Source organism: Oryzias melastigma, linkage group LG4 (assembly GCF_002922805.2).
Source record: "Oryzias melastigma strain HK-1 linkage group LG4, ASM292280v2, whole genome shotgun sequence".
NCBI classification, from domain to species: Eukaryota; Metazoa; Chordata; class Actinopteri; order Beloniformes; family Adrianichthyidae; genus Oryzias; species Oryzias melastigma.
The window spans coordinates 15039028-15058498 of NC_050515.1; the positions used below are offsets into that span (position 1 = coordinate 15039028).

Sequence of the window (19471 nt, forward strand, 5' to 3'; positions counted from 1 at the left end):
AGGCTTCACTACAAAATAAATGCACCAATAAATAGTAAAGAAAAAATTGAAAAAAACTAGCGGACAAACACTCCAAACACATTCAGTTTTCATTTGTCCCATGTGGTAAATTTTTACACCTTCAGAAAAGGTTTTGAGAGTCAACAAAGAGTTCTGTGGTTTTATGGAAATGATGAAGAACATCTCCAGCTGTGGCTTCTTTCCAAAGCAGAAGCCTGCACTTGTGGTTGGTAGAGGAGATTAGCCATGGTTTAGGTTGGCACTCAATGAGGATTTTAACCAAAAAAAAGGAAAAAATAGGACTCCCAGCTCCCTATAAATGAATAAAGATAAAAAAAAGGGGCCTCCATAGGAATTAAAACATCACAAAGATGTCATTTTAAAGGTATGACATTAAATTTTGAACTTTCAGCTATGCTTTAAATTCAAAAGTTTAGTCATGATGTTGCATGACGGGGAAGATTCTTGTTCAAGCAGCTCCTCTCGTCACAAGATTTATGTTCCTCTGTTTTTCAGAGCAGCTGGACTCAACAGATTCAACAAGAGTGCGTCTTCAGTTCCAACTGCTGGTGGGGAAGTTCTGACTGTTCTATTTTCTTCTGTTGCTCTAAAAAAAACAAGAATCCTGTCACGCTATTTTGTTTGACTGACAGAGCCACTGCAATTCATGAAACGTGGAACAGTCTGCCAGTTTGCAACTTCAATCAAAGTCCCTCTGCAGAAATCACTTGATGACCTTTGTAGGGCAACAGAAGGTTAAACATTGGCAATGTGGAGATAAAATGAAAATATCACAGTCCAATAAATATATATTTGCAGAGATCTACTGACAGTTTGCAGAGTCTTTTACTAAAAGTGTCTCTGTAACTTCCTGATGAAGGTCAGTTATTCAAGATCAAAATGACTTCTAAAAATGTGAAAATAATCTCTTTGACGCTTGGTTCGTGACTCATGTGAGAGCTGGCATTTTGAGGGAACAATGATATTGTGTCATAATTACATTTGCCATGACCTGTTTGACACACACCCTGTGTGATCTGAATGGAGGGAAATTTCATGAATTTGTTTAAAAGAAATCTAAACGCTTGCAGGAGAGCACATAGAGAACATCATGAATGCCTCCTTTAAAGCAGCACTTGTCATGTTATTCACTGCTGGTTCTCAGAATTTTTTATACATACATATTCTGAGGTCATTGGTGGTGACAAAGTTGATGCAAAGTTTGATGACATCCTGTCGTCTGTTCATACTTTGTGAGAACAAGTTCTGGTTTCTGTAGAGTCAGTGTTCTGCTCAGTAAGTGTTCTGATACACATGAAAGTTCATTTAGATTCTCTTAGAAACTTGGCTACATAATAAACTATTGACTCCATGTACTTTAAGTCACCAAATGTGTTTTTCTTCTAGTAGGTTTGCACAAAACACAATAGATGGAAATGTGCTAAAACCTGAATAAATCCCAGTTCAAGAGAATACATATTTAATTTTCCAAACCCACCTAGTCCGGTTTAGGAACACGGAGATGCTGGAGCCTATCTCTGCCACCACTGTGTGATGCCAGAGTACACCCTGGATGTTTTATTCAGTCCAAAATGTGTCCACACTGACAGTCAACTACACACACGCTCACCTAGAGACCATTTAGATCACCAATGATGCTGATTTTTTGACTGTGAGAAGGAAATCAAGGCATGGGACGTGCAAAGTCTGTTGTAGAGTTAGCTCACAATGAAACATGTTAAAGTGATTAAAAGTTAGAAGAAATTGGTTAGCTTTTTGCATTGTCCAATAAAGTACACCTCACATGACAATTGAACCTACTAGATATTAAGAAATTCTATAAATGAGGACCTGAGTTTATTTATTTCAGTATTGTAGAGTTTTTACCTGCTCAACTGTGAAATCTTATCTGGATTTATCATATCCATGAATTGCTGACACTTTATTTAAGGACAGGAGCAGATCAATGCTCCCAGATGTACAGTCAAACCAGTCACAGATCAGACCACATCTGGCTTCATGTCCTGCAGCAGATACTGAAGGGACAGATGTGTTATTCCAGCCAGTTCTGTTTCAGGGATTAAACATGCAGAAATGATGCAACACAGCAGGAAGGATCAGTATAATTCATCTAGACACAACTCATTCAAGTGTTAGTCTTAAATCTAAAGCTTGGGGTTGTAAAATACTGTAGGCTAGCGGGAGAGGTGTAAACAAAGGGATGAGGCTTACTTAGGCCAATTTCTGATGAAGTCATGTCACTCTGCACAAACAGTTAAAGAAATGATCAAGAAAAAAGTAATTTGAATGTTTGTTTCCATCTGCGGAATAGACCAATAATTCTTTGGATTTGATTTATATATTAAAAAATAATGTAAAAACTACTATAAACAACTTTAAGGTTAAATCATTCTTTGATATTTAATTTTAGACGCCAAAAACAAATTTCCCAGGTAGTTTTCTTACCTACTCATGAAGTTGAATGAGCATAAAGCAGTTTTTAATAACTCTAAACCCCTCCCCAGCTGTCTCTTTTCTATCTTTCTGCCCCGTCAGTGCGCACTCCTCTTCAGGCTTTACTGAGGGAGGGAGCGGGAGAGATTGTGGTACTTTCAGCTGGATTTGGCTCTCAGAGGCAGCCAGCCTCCTCTCAGCTCATGAAGCATCTCGGTGTTGGAGGGCAGAGTTATGCAGTCGGGACAAGCCAGTCTCGGTGCGGCTGGAGCGCCACTTTTCTCTCCATCTCGGACGAAGTGGCCGCGCCGGAGGATGTGAAGCAGAAGGCTGTGGAGCAAACGACAGCGGAGGATGACGGAACCCGCCGCTGAGACGGAATAAAACACGTTCATTGTGACAGCTGCTCCGTAATCAGACATCAACGCGCCGGAATTCCCTTTGTCCCCACGTGTGGAGAGCCGCGAGGTAATCCCAGTTCATGGAATTTATGAAACTGTTTGGAATGTAATCTTAGACTTCCTTTGACTCGTTGAATCTGAATTAATCTGGATTTGATGCCTGTCAGGTGTAATCCAGACACTGCAGGTTCAGGTAAACCTCAGGGGTTCATCTCAGGTGATTCCACTTTCAGTCATTAGTGGCTCTAAAGTAGGCTAATGTTGAATTGATTTTTCTGTCTAATTGAATTTGGAATAGAAGATAAAAACAAGCGTTCGTTTTTTTTGTGTGTGAAATGTGTATAGCTTTTTTCATTCAGAATTGAATTAAAGATTTAACCCTTATATTCTGGTCAAAATTGACCCTCACCATAACCCTTTACCCAGATTTGACCCGATTTAACCTTATATTTTGTTTGGATCAAAAGTGACCCACCATATTTTGCCTAATTTAACCCTTAAACCTAATTATAACTTGATTTGACCCTTATAGTGTCTTCGGGTCAAAATGGACCCATCCGTTTTAACCTGGTGTAACTCTTCAACCCAACTTTGACCCAATATATCCTTTGTGCTTTCCTGTTTACATGTTTACGTTAAAAGTGGGGTCATCTGAACCCCACAAGACAGTGCAATTATTTTTTAAGATTTTTTTTTTTTACTCTCACTGGTTTTTATGGCAGACATAAAATCCTGTCCACCTTTGTCATGGGAGGGATCACACATCAATATAAGGGTCGGGTCATCTGGACCCTATAAGATAGCACAAGAGTTTATTCTATCGTGTTCAGATCAAAAGTGACCTGCCTGATTTAAACTTTCAACCCAACTTTGACCCAATTTAACCCTTATATTGTCTTCGGGTCACAATTGACCCACCCAATTTAACCTCACTGAACCCTTCAACCTAATTTTGACCAGATTTAACCCTTATATTGTGTGTGGGTCAAAACTGACCCTCTCAATTTTACCCTTAAACCCAATTCTGACCAGATTTAACCCTTATATTGTATTTGGGTCAAAATTGACCCAGCTGATTTAACCCTTTAACCAGATTTTGACCAATCTAACCCTGATATTGTACAAAATATCAGGGTTATATCCAAGGGTTCTCCCTTGACCCAAAGGGCAATTTTGACCCAAGCACAATATGTGGGGTAACCCAATAAATCGGGTCAAAATTGACCCAATATGAGGGTTAAATAAGTCAGGTTTTGGTGAAGCACTCAGCAGAACTTTTTTTGCATGCAGAGCATGAACTGAGATGGAGACTGATGCTCAAAAATAATCCCTACCAGGTCAAGGAGGCATTATACAGAGACTCCCAGGACTAAAGGAGCCAGTTCACCATTCCTGGAATTGTGAATGCATGTGTAAAACAGAAAAATCAATTTGCTGATGGCTTTTATGGCAGGTGCACTTCCTTTCTGTCTTCTTCTCATTCAATTAACTTTCTCATGTTACCAGTTAGATCATTGCACTCACCCTACAGACCCTCTATAACTCTCCATGTCTCACCGTCTTCATGCCACCCCCTCTGTTTGTTCTCTTCCCATTGAAAAGCCTCCTGCTTTCAGTCACAGTCAAACCATACGGCTGGCAAAGTGTTGGTTTCTAAGACTTGCTACATCCAAAATTCAGAGACTATTGATCTGTTGGCTTCCAGTCAGTGTTTAAATGTGGACGCACATTGATCCACAAGGTTCCTGTTCACTCACTGCCTGAAAATATGAGAAAACATACCCAGTCTAACAGGGTTTTACTGACTTTTACCAGTTCAAACATTTAATTGTTGTTGTTTTGTTGTGGAAATCAGTTGGACTAATGTCAACCTAGATTTTAATTAATCACGTGATACTCAGTCTCCATTAAGATTGCTTTCAGTCAGGGCCAGAACTAAAGGAGTTAGGGCCCCTGGGTTTGGGGGAACTTTTGAGACCCGGTCTTCAACAAAATATTGTGAATGTGTTGATTTATCTTGAGCATTGGTCTGCACTAATACAGAACCAAGATAAAATCATGTATCATAAAGCACTCTTATTGAGAAAGGTGAAAATTAAAGTGCAGCATTAAATGCTTTCATCGATTGATCCCTGAGTTAAAGAGTCTGTGATTACAACCTGTCCAGCACCCAATCAAACACTTGGATGCACAATTTATTAGTTGTAGAAGATCTCAGTATCTGATAGTGATGATACAAGAGTTGTTGCTGAAATAAATTTTCAGATTTTATCTGGAGAGCTGAAGATTGCATTTTAAGTAGCTAAGCTACGTGGAAAAAGATGAAAATACTTTAGTGTCAGAAAATTAACAGTACTAGTAATATTTTGACAAAAATAAAATGGCAATAAAAAAATTCTAATTTAGTTTTGGTTCCACAGTGTTTCTGAAAAATGATCTGTCTATTTGAACTTTACTCGATCTTACTTTTAGTGTTAGCAGTGGTCTTTTAATTATGACAATGCCCTTTTTGGCCAACTTTAAAAAAAACTTGTAATTTTCTAAGACTGATTCTGCAGGAGTTTATTAGAACTCTGCCTCTGAGTTGTGGGCAATTGGCCTGATTTCCCATCATCCAGCTGTTTACAGTAGCTTCCCTTACATCTCCAACATAACATCCCCAGTGCCACAAAGATGATGAGAAATATTGGAGGTATCCTGCCTTACAGTTTTGAGCCAGATGCTAGCTCGAACGAGGAAAACAAAGACGGTCATGGATCTATTTGTCTGCAAGTGGATGCATCCGATTAGAGCGGAGCAGAGAACTTGTGGCCCGCTGATTGTAGTGTCAGGAATGTTGGTAGTGGAGAACCCAACGCAGGAGACGAGAGTTGGTAGCAGAAACTTAAACATTTACTAAATAAACTTAAACATGGCAAAACTGTGGCAGAACAAACCAGGGATGTAGCAGAACAGAGCAGATGACCTGACAATGATGAACTGAAAACCAGACACTTAAATAGGCTGGGGGCAATTAACTGAAAAAGTCAGCTGTGGATCATGACAAACATGAAACTGGTGTGACTGACAAGGGAAACTAAAAACATGACCAAACATAACTAAATCCAAACTGAACCACACAATCCTCACGTGTAGTTGGTATGTAAAACGACATATTTCTGTCTGCTCCTCATTGAGTCCAAATCCAACTTCTTCCATTGCCCCTCTGGCTTCTCCCTACCCCTTCAATTGTAGGGACATTTGAAGCTTTAGTGGTGTCTGAACTTGTGTCTTTTTTTAAAAGGAAGGTTAGAGAGTGAGAACTTGCTGCAGGTGGAGTGATCTGAGGAGAAACACATTTCTTCACATGGGTTCACTCTGACACACAGACGTTTACATTTAAATGCAAGTAGTGACTTTATGTTTTAACATGACTTTTTAAAGTTACAAAACTGATGTTATGTGTTTTACCAGTGCTGGCAGTCCTGTAGTAAAGTAGATGACTGGTGACTATTAATGACATCGTGGTGTGGTAGTAATGTCCAAAATTTGAAGATTTTCCCTTAACTCTCCATTTGGAGGGCTAAATGTGGAGGTAGGGAGAAGCCAGAGGGGTATGGGAAGAATTTGGATTCGACCAAAGATTTAAAATAAAGACAGACTCAGAATTGCAGTTTTAATTTTCTTTTCTTAAATTTTCATATTTCATAAAAAAAATACAGAAGAGCATGTTATGAACACCAAAAGCACAATTTTAATTGGAGTGGGTCTTTAAAGTTAGTGAATTAGTGAGTTAATTATTTGAGCTTCCATTGCCAAATTTTAAGAAAAAATAAGAAAAAATATGAAAAAATGATAACTACACAGCATTCTCTGATAATTCAACAAACAGCAGCATGATATACAAAGCAATGCTGATAATCAAAGCAGATTCCATGATTCAACAGCCTGCAGGATAACCTTCAGAAGTAATAACCCCAATTGTACTTTCATCTGAACAACTTAATCTCTCACATCACTTTGCAGCATGTCTCGCCTGCATTTCTGTCCCTGAGGCTTGCAGGCATTTGTTTGTGTGCAGCTCGCTCTTTTTGTCAGAGTTTTTAAGCGAGAGCTCAGGTCTGGCCATTTGCAAAAACCTTGATTTTGTTCTTTTCAGCCATACTGTTGTTGATCTTGTGCTCCAAACATTACATTTTCAAGATGTTAACGCTCTTCCTGTAGAGACTTATTGCTGTTAGATGTGAAAAAATGCACACCTCTATAACTCTATTCATCAAATACACCAAAAAATCCCTCACTAGTTAGGATATGGACAACAAAAGAAGTTTCAGTGCCTTGCCCAAAGACAAATGTTGAGGGACTGTGGGTTGAACTTCCAGTTCCAGCTGAGCCTCAGACGTCCTCTAATTTGTTTTGTCATCATGTCAGAGAAGTCTATGTACTGTGCTGCTGTAATACATAATTTATTATGTAAATTAGCCTGTTTGGGCACATCATAATAATTCATTTAAGCATTTCAATGTGGTGTTGGGATTTTGGCAAAAACTAATATAGCCTCAGTATAGGATATTAAGATGTGCTGTGGACAGAAAATCTATTTTTATTTTATAATCTGGGATTCTAACCCCCTGAAGACCATGCTTACCTACCATGGACGATCTCCAGCAGACAAGCCGGCCACTTTGCATAGCTTACCCTGCTGATCATCATGCATGTTGACTGTTGGAAAATGTTAAATGCACTGGAGCGTTGAGTTCATGTGCCTTTGAGTCAGTCTTAAAATGGAAATATTATGTAAATTTACATTGAAAGGGTTTTTGTATCTCTGAGCTGCTACATCGAAACAACCGTCACCCTTTGAACTCAGTTTTTTTACGCTTTTATAAGACAAAATTCATCAGATGTCTTCTTGAGTCCTGCTGATCACACCATCAAATCTCATATTAAGATCCACCTTTTTAGGCAACAAAATGTCTTCTCCTTTTGAATCTTACAAAGTGCTTGACCTCTGCTTTCTACATATAAAACATTGTACTTTCTTACATAACTTTACCGAGGCCAGGAATCAAACCACTGACAATCATTCCTTAAAAATCCTCTTCAAATATTCAAAGAACGTCTTCTCATGCTCATTATGTAGCCAGATTGGCAGTAGTGTTAGATGTATTTTAAAGGTTGAATATTAAGTTAAATTTAATGGTCTTAATTTTGGGCTACTAATAGAAGAAACAACAAAAAAGTAAAAGAAAAATAGCTTTTAGAGGTAGTTTCAGATTAAAGACCCACTCTGATTGAAGTGGTGTTTTTAACATGTTCTTGTGCTATTTAAAGAAAATTATGATTAAAATTGCATTTTTGAGTATTTCTTTATTCAAATCTTTGTGAATCAGGAGCATATGTAAAAATGTTGTTCGACAAAACTTGTAACGCACAAAAGCATGAAAGTTTACAGTTCAGTTGTGTTCAGGTACAGATGTGGAACTTTATTTTTTTTTTTTACAAGTAAAAGTCCAAAACAAGTTTAAGTCATTTTTGTTTGGTTGGTTCATGTGTGGCATTATGCAGGCCAGGTTTGCATAAATTGATTAATTTATGGTTTAAAATGATCGATTAAAATGAAAAGAAATCAAGATATATTTAAGAATCAGATTTTGTTGTTGTTTTTTTGCAAATGAATAGTGTCTGCTATTAAGCCCATTTTCTTTTAAAAGTGATTTTTTTTAGAAATTACTAAGTCAGCAAACTTCAAAAATACCCTCTAATACCATCTTAATTAATATTTCAGCTCAAACCTTTCCTTATTTTAATTTCAGTTAATAAACCCTGTTTTGACAGGCTCTAGAGCTGCATTTGTGCTCTAAATTATATATATTTATCCCTTTCAAAATCAAGATTGTACTTGTAAAATAATATCTGTATCTCAAAGTTTTTAGCGAAGTATTAAAATGTTTAAAACACTGGAATTTGTGATTTAATACAATTCTGTGGCAAACAGCTAGACTTTAACTAAACTGTATATCAGTCATACATTTCCTTTGTGCAACTTTAATTCCAACACAGTTTTTCTTTATTTCCACCCCCAACCCTCAGCTCGCCTGTCCGTCAATCCAGTAAAAGTCTTTATGTGCAATATGGATTTATATGAATATGTAATTCAGTGGCAGGGCTTAGGGGGAACCATTAGAGGTTGGTCCGGTTAGCTTCTTAATGATAAGTATGTAAAGCTCCTCAGCTGCTTTTGCTAATTTGACTTTTTTCTTTTAATTCTGCTTTTTTTTAAAACAGAGATCCAGCATTAGTTATTTTTCATTTATCCTCATCATTTATCATGAAATTCAAAATGTTCTAATATTTACTTTAAAACTCATGATAAAAAGTATGCAATTAACATTACTCTATACAAACAACTTTTTTTTTCAAGTTTGCATAGTAGTAATTTTCATTTTGAAAAATCTGCTGTTGTTTCTGCTGTTGTATAAATTTCATTTTTTTATATTTAATAAGTTCTGTGCAGAAACCTGTTCCACATTTTACCAGGAGCCAAAATATTGTTGCCTTCTTTTTCATTATATATTATTTACCTCACATGTACTTCTGTAAAAGACAAATGTACAACAGGAACTGGTGCTACAGTACAATTTATCAACAAGAGTCTATTTCCATACCTGTAGTTCCAGCTCCTTCCTTGTGGCCTTTGCAGCCACCTTCATCACTCGTGAACAACATGCAACAAAAGATCCTATGATGCCTTAAATTACCCACCTCTGCTTCCTGGATGCTCACCCACTTAAAGCCCTCCAAGACGAGATCCAACCAGTTATTGAAGTGCAAATTACAGACAATAAATACATTATTGTATGACAGCCACAGATTAAATTAATTTATTCAGATTAATCAATAGATAAACAACTTTCATCTTTTTTAAGTGGCATAATGACATAATTATAATTAAAATGCCACTGTAAGCACATTTACAATAAATCAAAACAGGATCGGTGTGAGAATCTAAAAACTTATTTCAGATCTTCAGTTTCTGGAAAGTTCCAGCTTTCCACTTTGCTAACTTAGATAAGTTTGGTTCATAAAAGGTGAGTATTTTCTAGCATAGAGCAGACCATCATTTAGTCTAGTGAATACACGCTATTTTCTTCCGATGTTATAACTAATTATCTTTGCTCTGACCTCCCCCCCTGACTTTAATGGACAGGATGGATATGAAGCAGAACTGTGAATGCCCTGGTAATTAATTCAATGCATGGATGAAAAGAATAGCCTCTCTCTCATCTGAGAGTGGCTTATTCTCCTTCAGCTTTAGATGAATAAATCAAAAAGATGAGTGAGATAATTGAGAATAATTAACATAGCAAGCGCGGTGCACATGTATTCATTCAGAAACTGATGGGAAGGTTGGGTGAAAAGCTGTAGACCCGTTACCTTATCACATTAACAAGACACATAATGTGGCAATTACATCACCAAGTAAGATAATGGAGTTTTCCTTTTTACATTTTTCAAGTAATTGCATGGTGTAGTTTAAAATGTACTTATGGTTGATATGCTCTGACCTGGTAAACACAAAAAATTAAGCTTTTTGCTTATTAAAAATTATCATTATATATTCATATTTGGTCATCATGGATTTTTAGAGATCAAAGATTATTTTTAATAATATTTTGTTCCCATTTCATCTTTTTTTTAAAGAAGTAATGCAATAAAAAAGTTCAAACTTGTTCAATTATGATCAATATATTGATCATAATTGAACAAGTTTGAACTTTTTTCTTGCATTAATTCTTAATTAATTCTTAGTACTGAAGCCACCATGTTTATTATGAGCATGAACCAATTTTTTTGTATCCTTGTGTTGCATTGAGTCTGTTGATGTGTTTTGCCGAACTTTCTGAGCTAAAGCAGACGAAAGGTTCAAAAAATAGCCCGAGGTTTTCACATTGTCTTTTTGAAAGCAAAGTTACATTTCCCCGTGGATTTTCTTTCTTCTAGATTTTCTTTTGAATAAAAGTCTAGCCAAAGTTCCTCAAAATATATACTTTTTCTGTGTTGCATATATTTGTTGGTAGCATAACCATCTGGTTATGCAACAACATAATGTGAAACTGTCGGCTTAGAAACATCACAGGGTTATACCTGGAGATAACTGTCTGGACAGCTGTGTGAGAAGAACTGGGGTCTGCAAAAATTCCACCTTTTTTTTTATTTTATTTTATTTTATTTTTATTTTTTTATACAACAAAGGGTTTTTTTAAGTTTTGGGGAAAAAAATCTCCTAACAAAGTAAATTGCTAACAAAGTTATGTTGATTTGATCAAAGATATACTTGGCTGTTTTTTCCCCTTTAATTTTCAATCATAAATGTTCTTTATGCAATTGTTTTTTGTAGAATGCGTCATTTACTTAAAGCTGTTTTATTGGTGTTTAGTTTTTCTTAAAACTGCCTCTTGTGCTGCTTTTTGGCCAGGCGATGACTAATGAGAATTGGTTTTTAACTAATTTACGTGGTTACACACCGACATTAGTAGGGATATGGAAATCACACAAAAAAGCCAAGTCAAAAGAATTCTGTTAAAAAAAATCTTAAAAATCAGTAGTTTCTCTCTTATCGGCTAGAGTTTCTCCTCCACATTCATAAATGTTGAAAGCAGAACAGCTTACAGCGATAGTGAACTTCAGTAATTTGAGGCGCAGAAAACTACTACACTCATCTTGAGCTGCACTTGAGGATCAGCAGCATTTTTAATGGGACGTGTACTTTCTAAATCATTTTTTTTGTATTGCTGTGGATGTGCTTGGGAATGTTTTCCCTCATCTTCTTCTTGACAGTTTACTGAGAGTTGTTTGCACACTGCAAATCCGACTGATGACAAAGTGAGTGACTGCCAGCAAATCCAAATCCTGATGGTGTCAGAGGTTTGTGATTGAAGCAGAAACGCAAACAAGCAGTAACACACTTAGTATGACTTTCTATAGCTGTTTACATTTGGTGGTTTAATTGACTTGGTAGGCAGTATGTGTTCATTCGTGCATGTTGCAAACTAATTTTGAGATTACTCCAGATTCTTAATGTCTGTTGTCTATATTTAACTCAGACTGACAACCATTTGAGTGGGGAAATATCAACTTTATATTCTGGAATAAAACCTACTGTTTGATCTTTTCTGTAGTGTTGGTGAAAATGCCTGCATCGGTCCTAACACTTATTTTTCTCTTTGGATCACAGCAATTGCTGACACAAACGATTATTTTAACAGTCGATTAATCCCGATTATTTTTTCCGATTAGTCGACTAATCGGGTCATGCACAAACTTGATGTTAAGCACGCATCTCAACCATCATTAGCTTTAAACTAACTAAAAAGTTAGATGTAACCTATAGCATTACCTGCGATAATGCTAGTGAGAATGCTGTAAGCTGAATTTGACAGCTTAAGATGCTGAAATTGATAGCTGAAATTACTGAAGCTAATAGCTAAAAACGCTGAAGCTGATAGCTAGCTAAAATATGAGTCAAAGGCAAAATTAGCCTAGAAAAGGAAAAAGTTAGCCAAAACAGCTAGTAGGCAGCTGAAATATTAGCTAAACTCCAAGATAGCCTAGAAAACGTAAAAAAATACCAAATTAGCCAAAACTGCTAGCTTACAGCTGAAATATTAGCCTTAACTCCAAATTAGCCTAAAAAACTTAAAAAATCCCAAATTAGCCAAAACAGCTAGTAGGCAGCTGAAATATTAGCTAAACTCTAAGATAGCCTAAAAAACGCAAAAAATCCCAAATTAGCCAAAACTGCTAGCTTACAGCTGAAATATTAGCTAAACTCCAAATTAGCCTAAAAACCCTAATAAATGCCAAAATAGCCCAAAGGGCGATAACTTTTAACTCTGACTCCATATAATAAAAAGTAACGACTAATCGACTATTAAATTAGTCGTCGACTATTTTAATAGTCGGTTAGTCGACTAATCGTGGCAGCCCTAGTCACAGCTGTTCTACTTTTGTCATGGGACTCCTAACCTATTTGTTATAATTACTCAAAAATATTTAGGTCGTTACTTTTGATCAATGATTGTTCCATGAACCTCTTAAGAGTAATTAATGTTACCTCTTGTATTGAAGTGCCATTGAGCAAGATGATGAACCACATTACCTGTGATGGGCTCATAAGCTTACAGCTTCAGAAAAACGAGATGGATGCTGTCCACACAGCACATCTGTATGTTTGATACAAAGTGCTGCAGGCATAAGTGAGTTAAGGTGAAGCACTATAGAGACTCTTAATAAAGCAAGTGGAGCACTTAGCTGCTAGTTAGGATTTAAAGAGAACCCAGTTAATGGCTCAATGCCTCATTTTTGTGTTTTCGTACAGCTGTACACAGCGGCTGTTTGCTTCCGTTTTGGCAGAACCAGCAGAGGCTCAGTGTGATGTATTGATGGCCAGAAGACAGCACAAACATTCTTGGGTGTTGATTAATCGTTGTTCTGAAGTGAAAACTTGTGAAAAAGTTGGGCAGTCACATTTTGTGAGCATGAAATGGATGTCAAACTGTGAAGAGGGAGATGCAAATCAATGAATAAGAAATGCAGAGAAAAAAGGGCTTTGCTTATTTGGAATTCGCAAAGTGTTGTTATTCAGTTTGAAGCCAGACAGATAGAACTTATTTCTATGGTCAGCGTGATGTTTTTTAGTGACTGGGTCTGTACGGATGAGAGGAGTTAAACTCTTAAGCTCTTGTAGTAATGCAGGAGCTCTTTCAGACTTGTTTTTGAAGACACAAGACAAAATATTAGCAAAAACTTTAACATATTCGGGAAATTTATATTTAGTGGTACTTTCTATTTTTTTTCCTCGCTGTTATTTTTGTTACATTTCTTTCCTTTTCATTCAAGGCAACTGTACTTTGAAAAAAAAAAAACAAAATAACTGAAAAAATAAAGAGCTTAAAAGAGAAATTTGCAAGTGTTGGATGGATGACAAATAGCAGCGTTTTAGAGTTAGTCTTGTTTGTTTCAGCCCAACAGCAGCACACGATGAGAGCAGATGCTGAGAAACTACTTCAAAAAAACCAACACAAAATGATAAATTGTTAGTTGCAATAAACTAATAGATCACTTTGACAACTTCTCCAATGTTCTAATTTTCTAATGTGCTTCAAATTTCTATATACAACACGGTTGTAAAATGTTTGCTGTTTAAGTTTTTTATTATTTACTAAAACTAGCTCCAAAATGACTACTTTCAGTTAAATATTTTAAGGGATTCAGTAGTAAAACTGCAAGAAGAGACAGAACACGCTGTCACATTATACTATGAAGCCTGGCAACATCTCCACTGGTGAAACACGGACTCAAAGACCTGTCAAAGCTGACTTTTGAAGTCAAGTTTGTCAGGTGAAGCGATTGAGGTTTTTTTGTGTGTGAAATGATTTACTGCTTGACTGTTGATTTTGGATGAATCTTGCTTGAGTTTGATGAAGTGACAATGCTGTACACTGTAAAATGTAATCAGTGGAAACTGCTAAATAATTAAATGGTGATTATGAGACAATTGAAGCCTTGAAATTAAATGTTCTAATCTAAACCACACGTACTTTTATCCAAAAGGGCATACGTTACTTTTAGATTGTCCCAAACAATTTTACAAAATGTTCAGTTACTTTTTATAGTGTTAGCTGTTTCAATAGTCTTATCAAGAAGATTAGGATGACAATACAACAGGACATATCTTGTTTAAGACCGTAACAAATAAAAATGGGAAATGAAGCAGGCAACAAGATGTCATCAGAGCACGTGGCAACCAAATAACAAAAAGACACAAATGAAAGCCAGAGCACAAATACAAAACCACCCACCAACAAATGACCCAGAAACCATAAAACAACATATCCCGGACGAGCCCCCAATTTGTTACGAATGGCTCTAGACCGTTATCACTTAAGTTTTTTAATATGCATAATAGTCACTGATGCAAGGGAGAAGGGAGGACACAGAGGAACCATCGCTGCAGTGACGGATCTGGACTTGCACAGAAAGACCCAGAAGAAAAGCCTTTTGAAGCATCTCTACGCAGTAGGAATGATCACCAGAAATGCATGCAAGAGTTCTCTAAAACAAATTAAAAGTATATGAAATGCATTTTGGGGGAAACCATTCATGCCTTTTTTAATATTTCTTCTGTTCTGAAGACATTAGAAGGTTGTTTTAAAAAGCCACAATAGAATAATTTTACTGGACTAAATTAATTAGGAAAATTGTGTGATGTTGTGAGTTGAAAGCACATTCTGTTACAGTTTATTTAGTCAAAATCAAAACCCTGTCAGACAATCCTCCGCTACAAAAACAGAAGAACTATATATTGAAAAATATGTTGTTTTTGCTGTTTGTGTGTTATGATTCATGTCATTAATCCATTAACCACACATTTACACAGGGACCTCCAGCAATCCTGCATTTGCATTCATTTTTTTTAAGAGAAATGCATTAAATACTGCTAGGGTGTATTGTTTTAGAGACATGAGACACCTGTTTGGCTTAATGCTGCTAATTAGGCAGAAATGACACTAATTAGGACGCTCTAAAATCTCACACTTCCACACACCAACCCACTTGTTCGTAGCAGCCTTGGTCCCCTGGGGTTACCGTCCTTGTTCATAAATGGTTTCTGTGCTTCAAGCACAGTTTCCTCTGAAACACTGGCTTCTTCTGTACACTAATTATCTGCTGGTAGGGATTACTGAGACTGACGGGCGTTCCCACAGAGATGTTGTGCCTACTAGTAATTTTCCTGTATTTAAGAATTATTCTAGAAATGTATTAAAAAAAAAAATCTTAATCATATCATTCAAGCTTGTTCATTAATTACAGCTATTCCACTCAAAGTGTAGTAAAAATATCTTCCTTTAAGCTTTTTTCAGTTCTAAATTCAAAAGAAATGTGATGTCTAAATGCAGCAGTATTCCATTTTTTAGTGTAACATACATTTTTGCATGTGTTTATTGTGTATATAACTCATTTGCATTCATTTCTCTATAGTCCCAATAAAGCAGATAACTTCCAGAGTGTTCAGTTCTTATGCAAATAATAAAAAATGATATAAATGACATGACAATTACTGAATTCCCTTTTGTTTTCATAACATTTATTATTTAATTACGATAAACGACACCTTTTCCTTTGAAAAATTCTCAGCTACATTACGTGTTTTTTCAAGAAATTCCCTTTTTTTCATGATAATTGCAAACTTGTTGTCAATTTGCTGGAAAAAAAATTAAGCAAACGCTAGTTTTTATTGAATTTCAATTAAAATTTATTATCTCTTGAGGGTGCCGAGCTGTAATAACTTTCTTTCTCTCCCAGGCTAGAAGCAATTTCCTGCTTGTAATGGTAAAAAAAAAAAAATGTTTTATTTTAACAGCTGCTGCTTATTTCACTGGTGTCAAATGGCTTTTGTATAATGGTAATATCCTCCGGGGCTTCAAGGTTGCCTTGTCTATCTTTCATGATCCATATGCAGCTATATCATCCACACAGTGTTCTTATACAACATAATACATAAGCTATAAAGCTTAAAGCGCAAACGACTTTTACTTCTTTTCGAATCGCCTTTGGAATGATGTGGTTGTTGCTGTTGTAAATTTAAACCAGATTTTTTTTCAAAATCCATGTTACAGTACTTATTTTGAATAGCATTAACAACAATACAGATATTGTACACTTTGCATGAAGGTAAAGTTTAAAGCTCTGCTGGGTCAACCCACTCTCAAATCGCTCCTATTGATGCAGAAATTTGATCTATAATTAACCAAAATGACTTCTTCTTCATTTGCTCTCTTTAGGTGTCATCGCAGCTAATCATCCTTATTTGGGATTTGCGTGATTGAAATGACTTTGGTTTTATTTTTGGATGTATTTACCCAGACATGGGACATGTGGGACACTGCTCCCTTGTGGTTGCAAATAATAAAAAAAATACTTACCCTCATTCGACAGTTGCCAAAAATTAGAAAATAAAGCAAAATGCGTGCAAAAGAAACACAAAAACATATTTTTATTGGGTTTAAATCAGTCTTCTTTTTTTTATATATATAAAAACAGATAATGTAAAAGTGGAACTGCCTCTAGTGGTCTGTTAGGGAACTTTTATTGCTTCAGATTTCAGCTATTGCTTGTTTTTTATGTATTATCATATAAAAACCACAAAAGAACTAGTCTGAGGCAATGCTAGGTGAGATCATTAAAAATGTATGAGCACCAGGTGCTTGTAGTTAGCGCTGATAGTCAAATATCTGTTAACATGCTTCCCTCTTTATACACATTCAATATGTAGATTTTTTTTAATGTTACAAGTATTCCTTATGTGAATGTACTATAATTTTAAGACGAAGAAGTGCATCTGGATCCAGAAGAGCTTTTAAAGCAGCATCCTCGGATGTTATTCAGACGTGGCGCTGAAAGCAAAAGCCATTCATGTTTCTGTCATTTAAGGCTGTCGGCTTTTGGGTTAGAAAAATACCAGTTTGGATGATTTTCTTAAAATGATATATCAGTTTGTGTGATTCATAACCTGTGACTCATAATCACTCAGTGGTTGCTCTGTGTTTTATTAAGTTTTCTTGCCTTTTTGTTTGCTGAGATGTGCAGCTTTTAAAGCATAACACACTATAGATTTAAATGGAAACTTGTCACAGTTAAAGTTTTTTTCTTTTAAGGAAAAATATCTCAGTACATGCACAAATAAAGGCCTATGATAGACTAATACTCGCAGTAGTATCAGACAAAGCTTTAAATAGAAGTCCTGCTGCTTTCTCATCTCAGTCTTTGCCAAATCCTGCAGCTGATAAACAAAAAAGAAAAAAAAGGAACAGTCATTGTTTACATGCCTCTGGCTTCTTATCAATTTGTACTTTTTGTTCCAATCTAAAATGAGCATCATTCACCATCAGTGAATTTGCATTGAGTTGTTATTCAGTTTGATAAAAGATTCCCATTTCCATGTGATTATTGTTCTCAACAGGAGAAATGGAGAAAAAAAACAACCTGTCCGAGGAAACAGACTCTGCTCAGATGAAGAGTTTATTAATATGTCTAATAAAAACTAATATAGTTTCTCTGAATTTATATATATATTTTTTTCAGAAAAAATTAGATATAAACAGTTAATACCAATTTATTTTCTAGTGTTCATTTTCCTTCATTATTCATTTGAAAAGTCCTAGGTTTGTTTAGCATATGATAAATCCTAGAGTGAATTATATTGACTGAACTTTGGCTCTTTAATAATGAAAAAATAATACATTTTTAATGGAGAGTTATCAAAAGCTCATTCTTGTTTTTATTTCACTGACAACCGAAAGTACTTTTTTTCCCCCTCTACACGGATATCATTTTCTTTCGCTGGGAATGATATCAATAAAAATCCAATTAGAAAGTGTTGAGCGACGGAGCCATCCCCTCACCTGAGCAGGAAGTCGGCCTCCATCTCCGTCTTTTATGTGACTGTGGGGTTTAGAGCAATTTCTCGCACATCATATACCAGTGCAGCATGAGGTACTCGGATGTGTCTGACACCAGAGCTCCTCTGCCGATGCATGTTCCTCAAAGGAGTAATAGTGAAGGCAAAGTTGTTTTCCTTTTACTGCTTTGTTCTACTCACAGAGCAAGTGAGAAAATGGCTAATATTGAGACTGATGCTCAGGGAATCGGTTTCTTACTGCTGAAAAAAGTAGATGAGTGCCATCTAAGAGAATTTAAACTAGGGAATATAAGGATGTGATACTACTTTAGATTATTTAGCACCGTTCAAATGGAAACATATTTCAGCTTCTCACAAAATAACCTTTCTCTATATTTGTGTTTCCCAGGTTTTTCTGTGAAGCGGTGGCTGTTTGATGACACGGGGAGTTTTTACGGAAAAATGAGAAAGAGCAGGAGTGTTCTCACAGTATCTCCTAACAATGTAAGTCTCCGTGTCCCCCAGACCCTTCTCCACTTAAATAATATATGTCATGCAAATCTGCAACCTTTCCTTTCTTCAAAGAGGAAGCTCCTTTTAAATACCTGAAATATTGATTAATTTTAAATATTTTTGTAAACTCAAAAGAAAAGGGTTGAGATTGAAGATCATTGAAAGTGACAAATTCCGCTCTCTTCGTGGCTTTGAGCCAGGATAAAAGGACTGGTATACTTAGCTCGTGCAGCTCCCAGTTTTTCTGGTTTGTGTCAGCCTCCCTGTGTTTTGACAGCTTCTCTGTGCTCTGAAAGGCTTTCTTATCCTTCCCTGCGAATCTCTTACTCCGTCTTTTGTTTAGTCTGTAGCTCACATAATGTGCCCCCTTCTCCTCGCACGTCTCTATCTTCTCACTTCATCCAGGCTTAGAGATTTTGTAAACCAATCGTGGAGTAGTGTGAGTTTTAGACCCTAGAACTGCACATCCTGGAGCTATGCATTCACTAGAAACATCAGATGCTCAACATCTCTGCATCAAAAAGCAACTGATGTGCAAATCCACCTTAATAATCAGTAATGTGCATTAGAGCTCAACGCGTTCATGTCAACTTTCCTTTGGCTGTGGGTGTTTTATGCTGCATAACTGAATGTGTGGGCGTGTGTTACTCACTACCTATCT

At 36.2% G+C, this 19471-nt stretch overlaps 1 protein-coding gene across 1 annotated transcript in view; it reads left to right on the forward strand.

Moving 5' to 3' along the window:
• Window positions 1-2568: 2568 nt before the first annotated feature.
• pde4ba (phosphodiesterase 4B, cAMP-specific a) overlaps window positions 2569-19471 on the forward strand; it is a 169849-nt gene continuing 152946 nt past the window's right edge. The window contains exons 1-2 of the mRNA XM_024278666.2: window positions 2569-2922; window positions 18707-18801. Coding sequence (XP_024134434.1) covers window positions 18760-18801 — 42 coding nt within the window. The 5' untranslated portion in view covers window positions 2569-2922; window positions 18707-18759. The remainder of the gene's footprint in view (window positions 2923-18706; window positions 18802-19471) is intronic.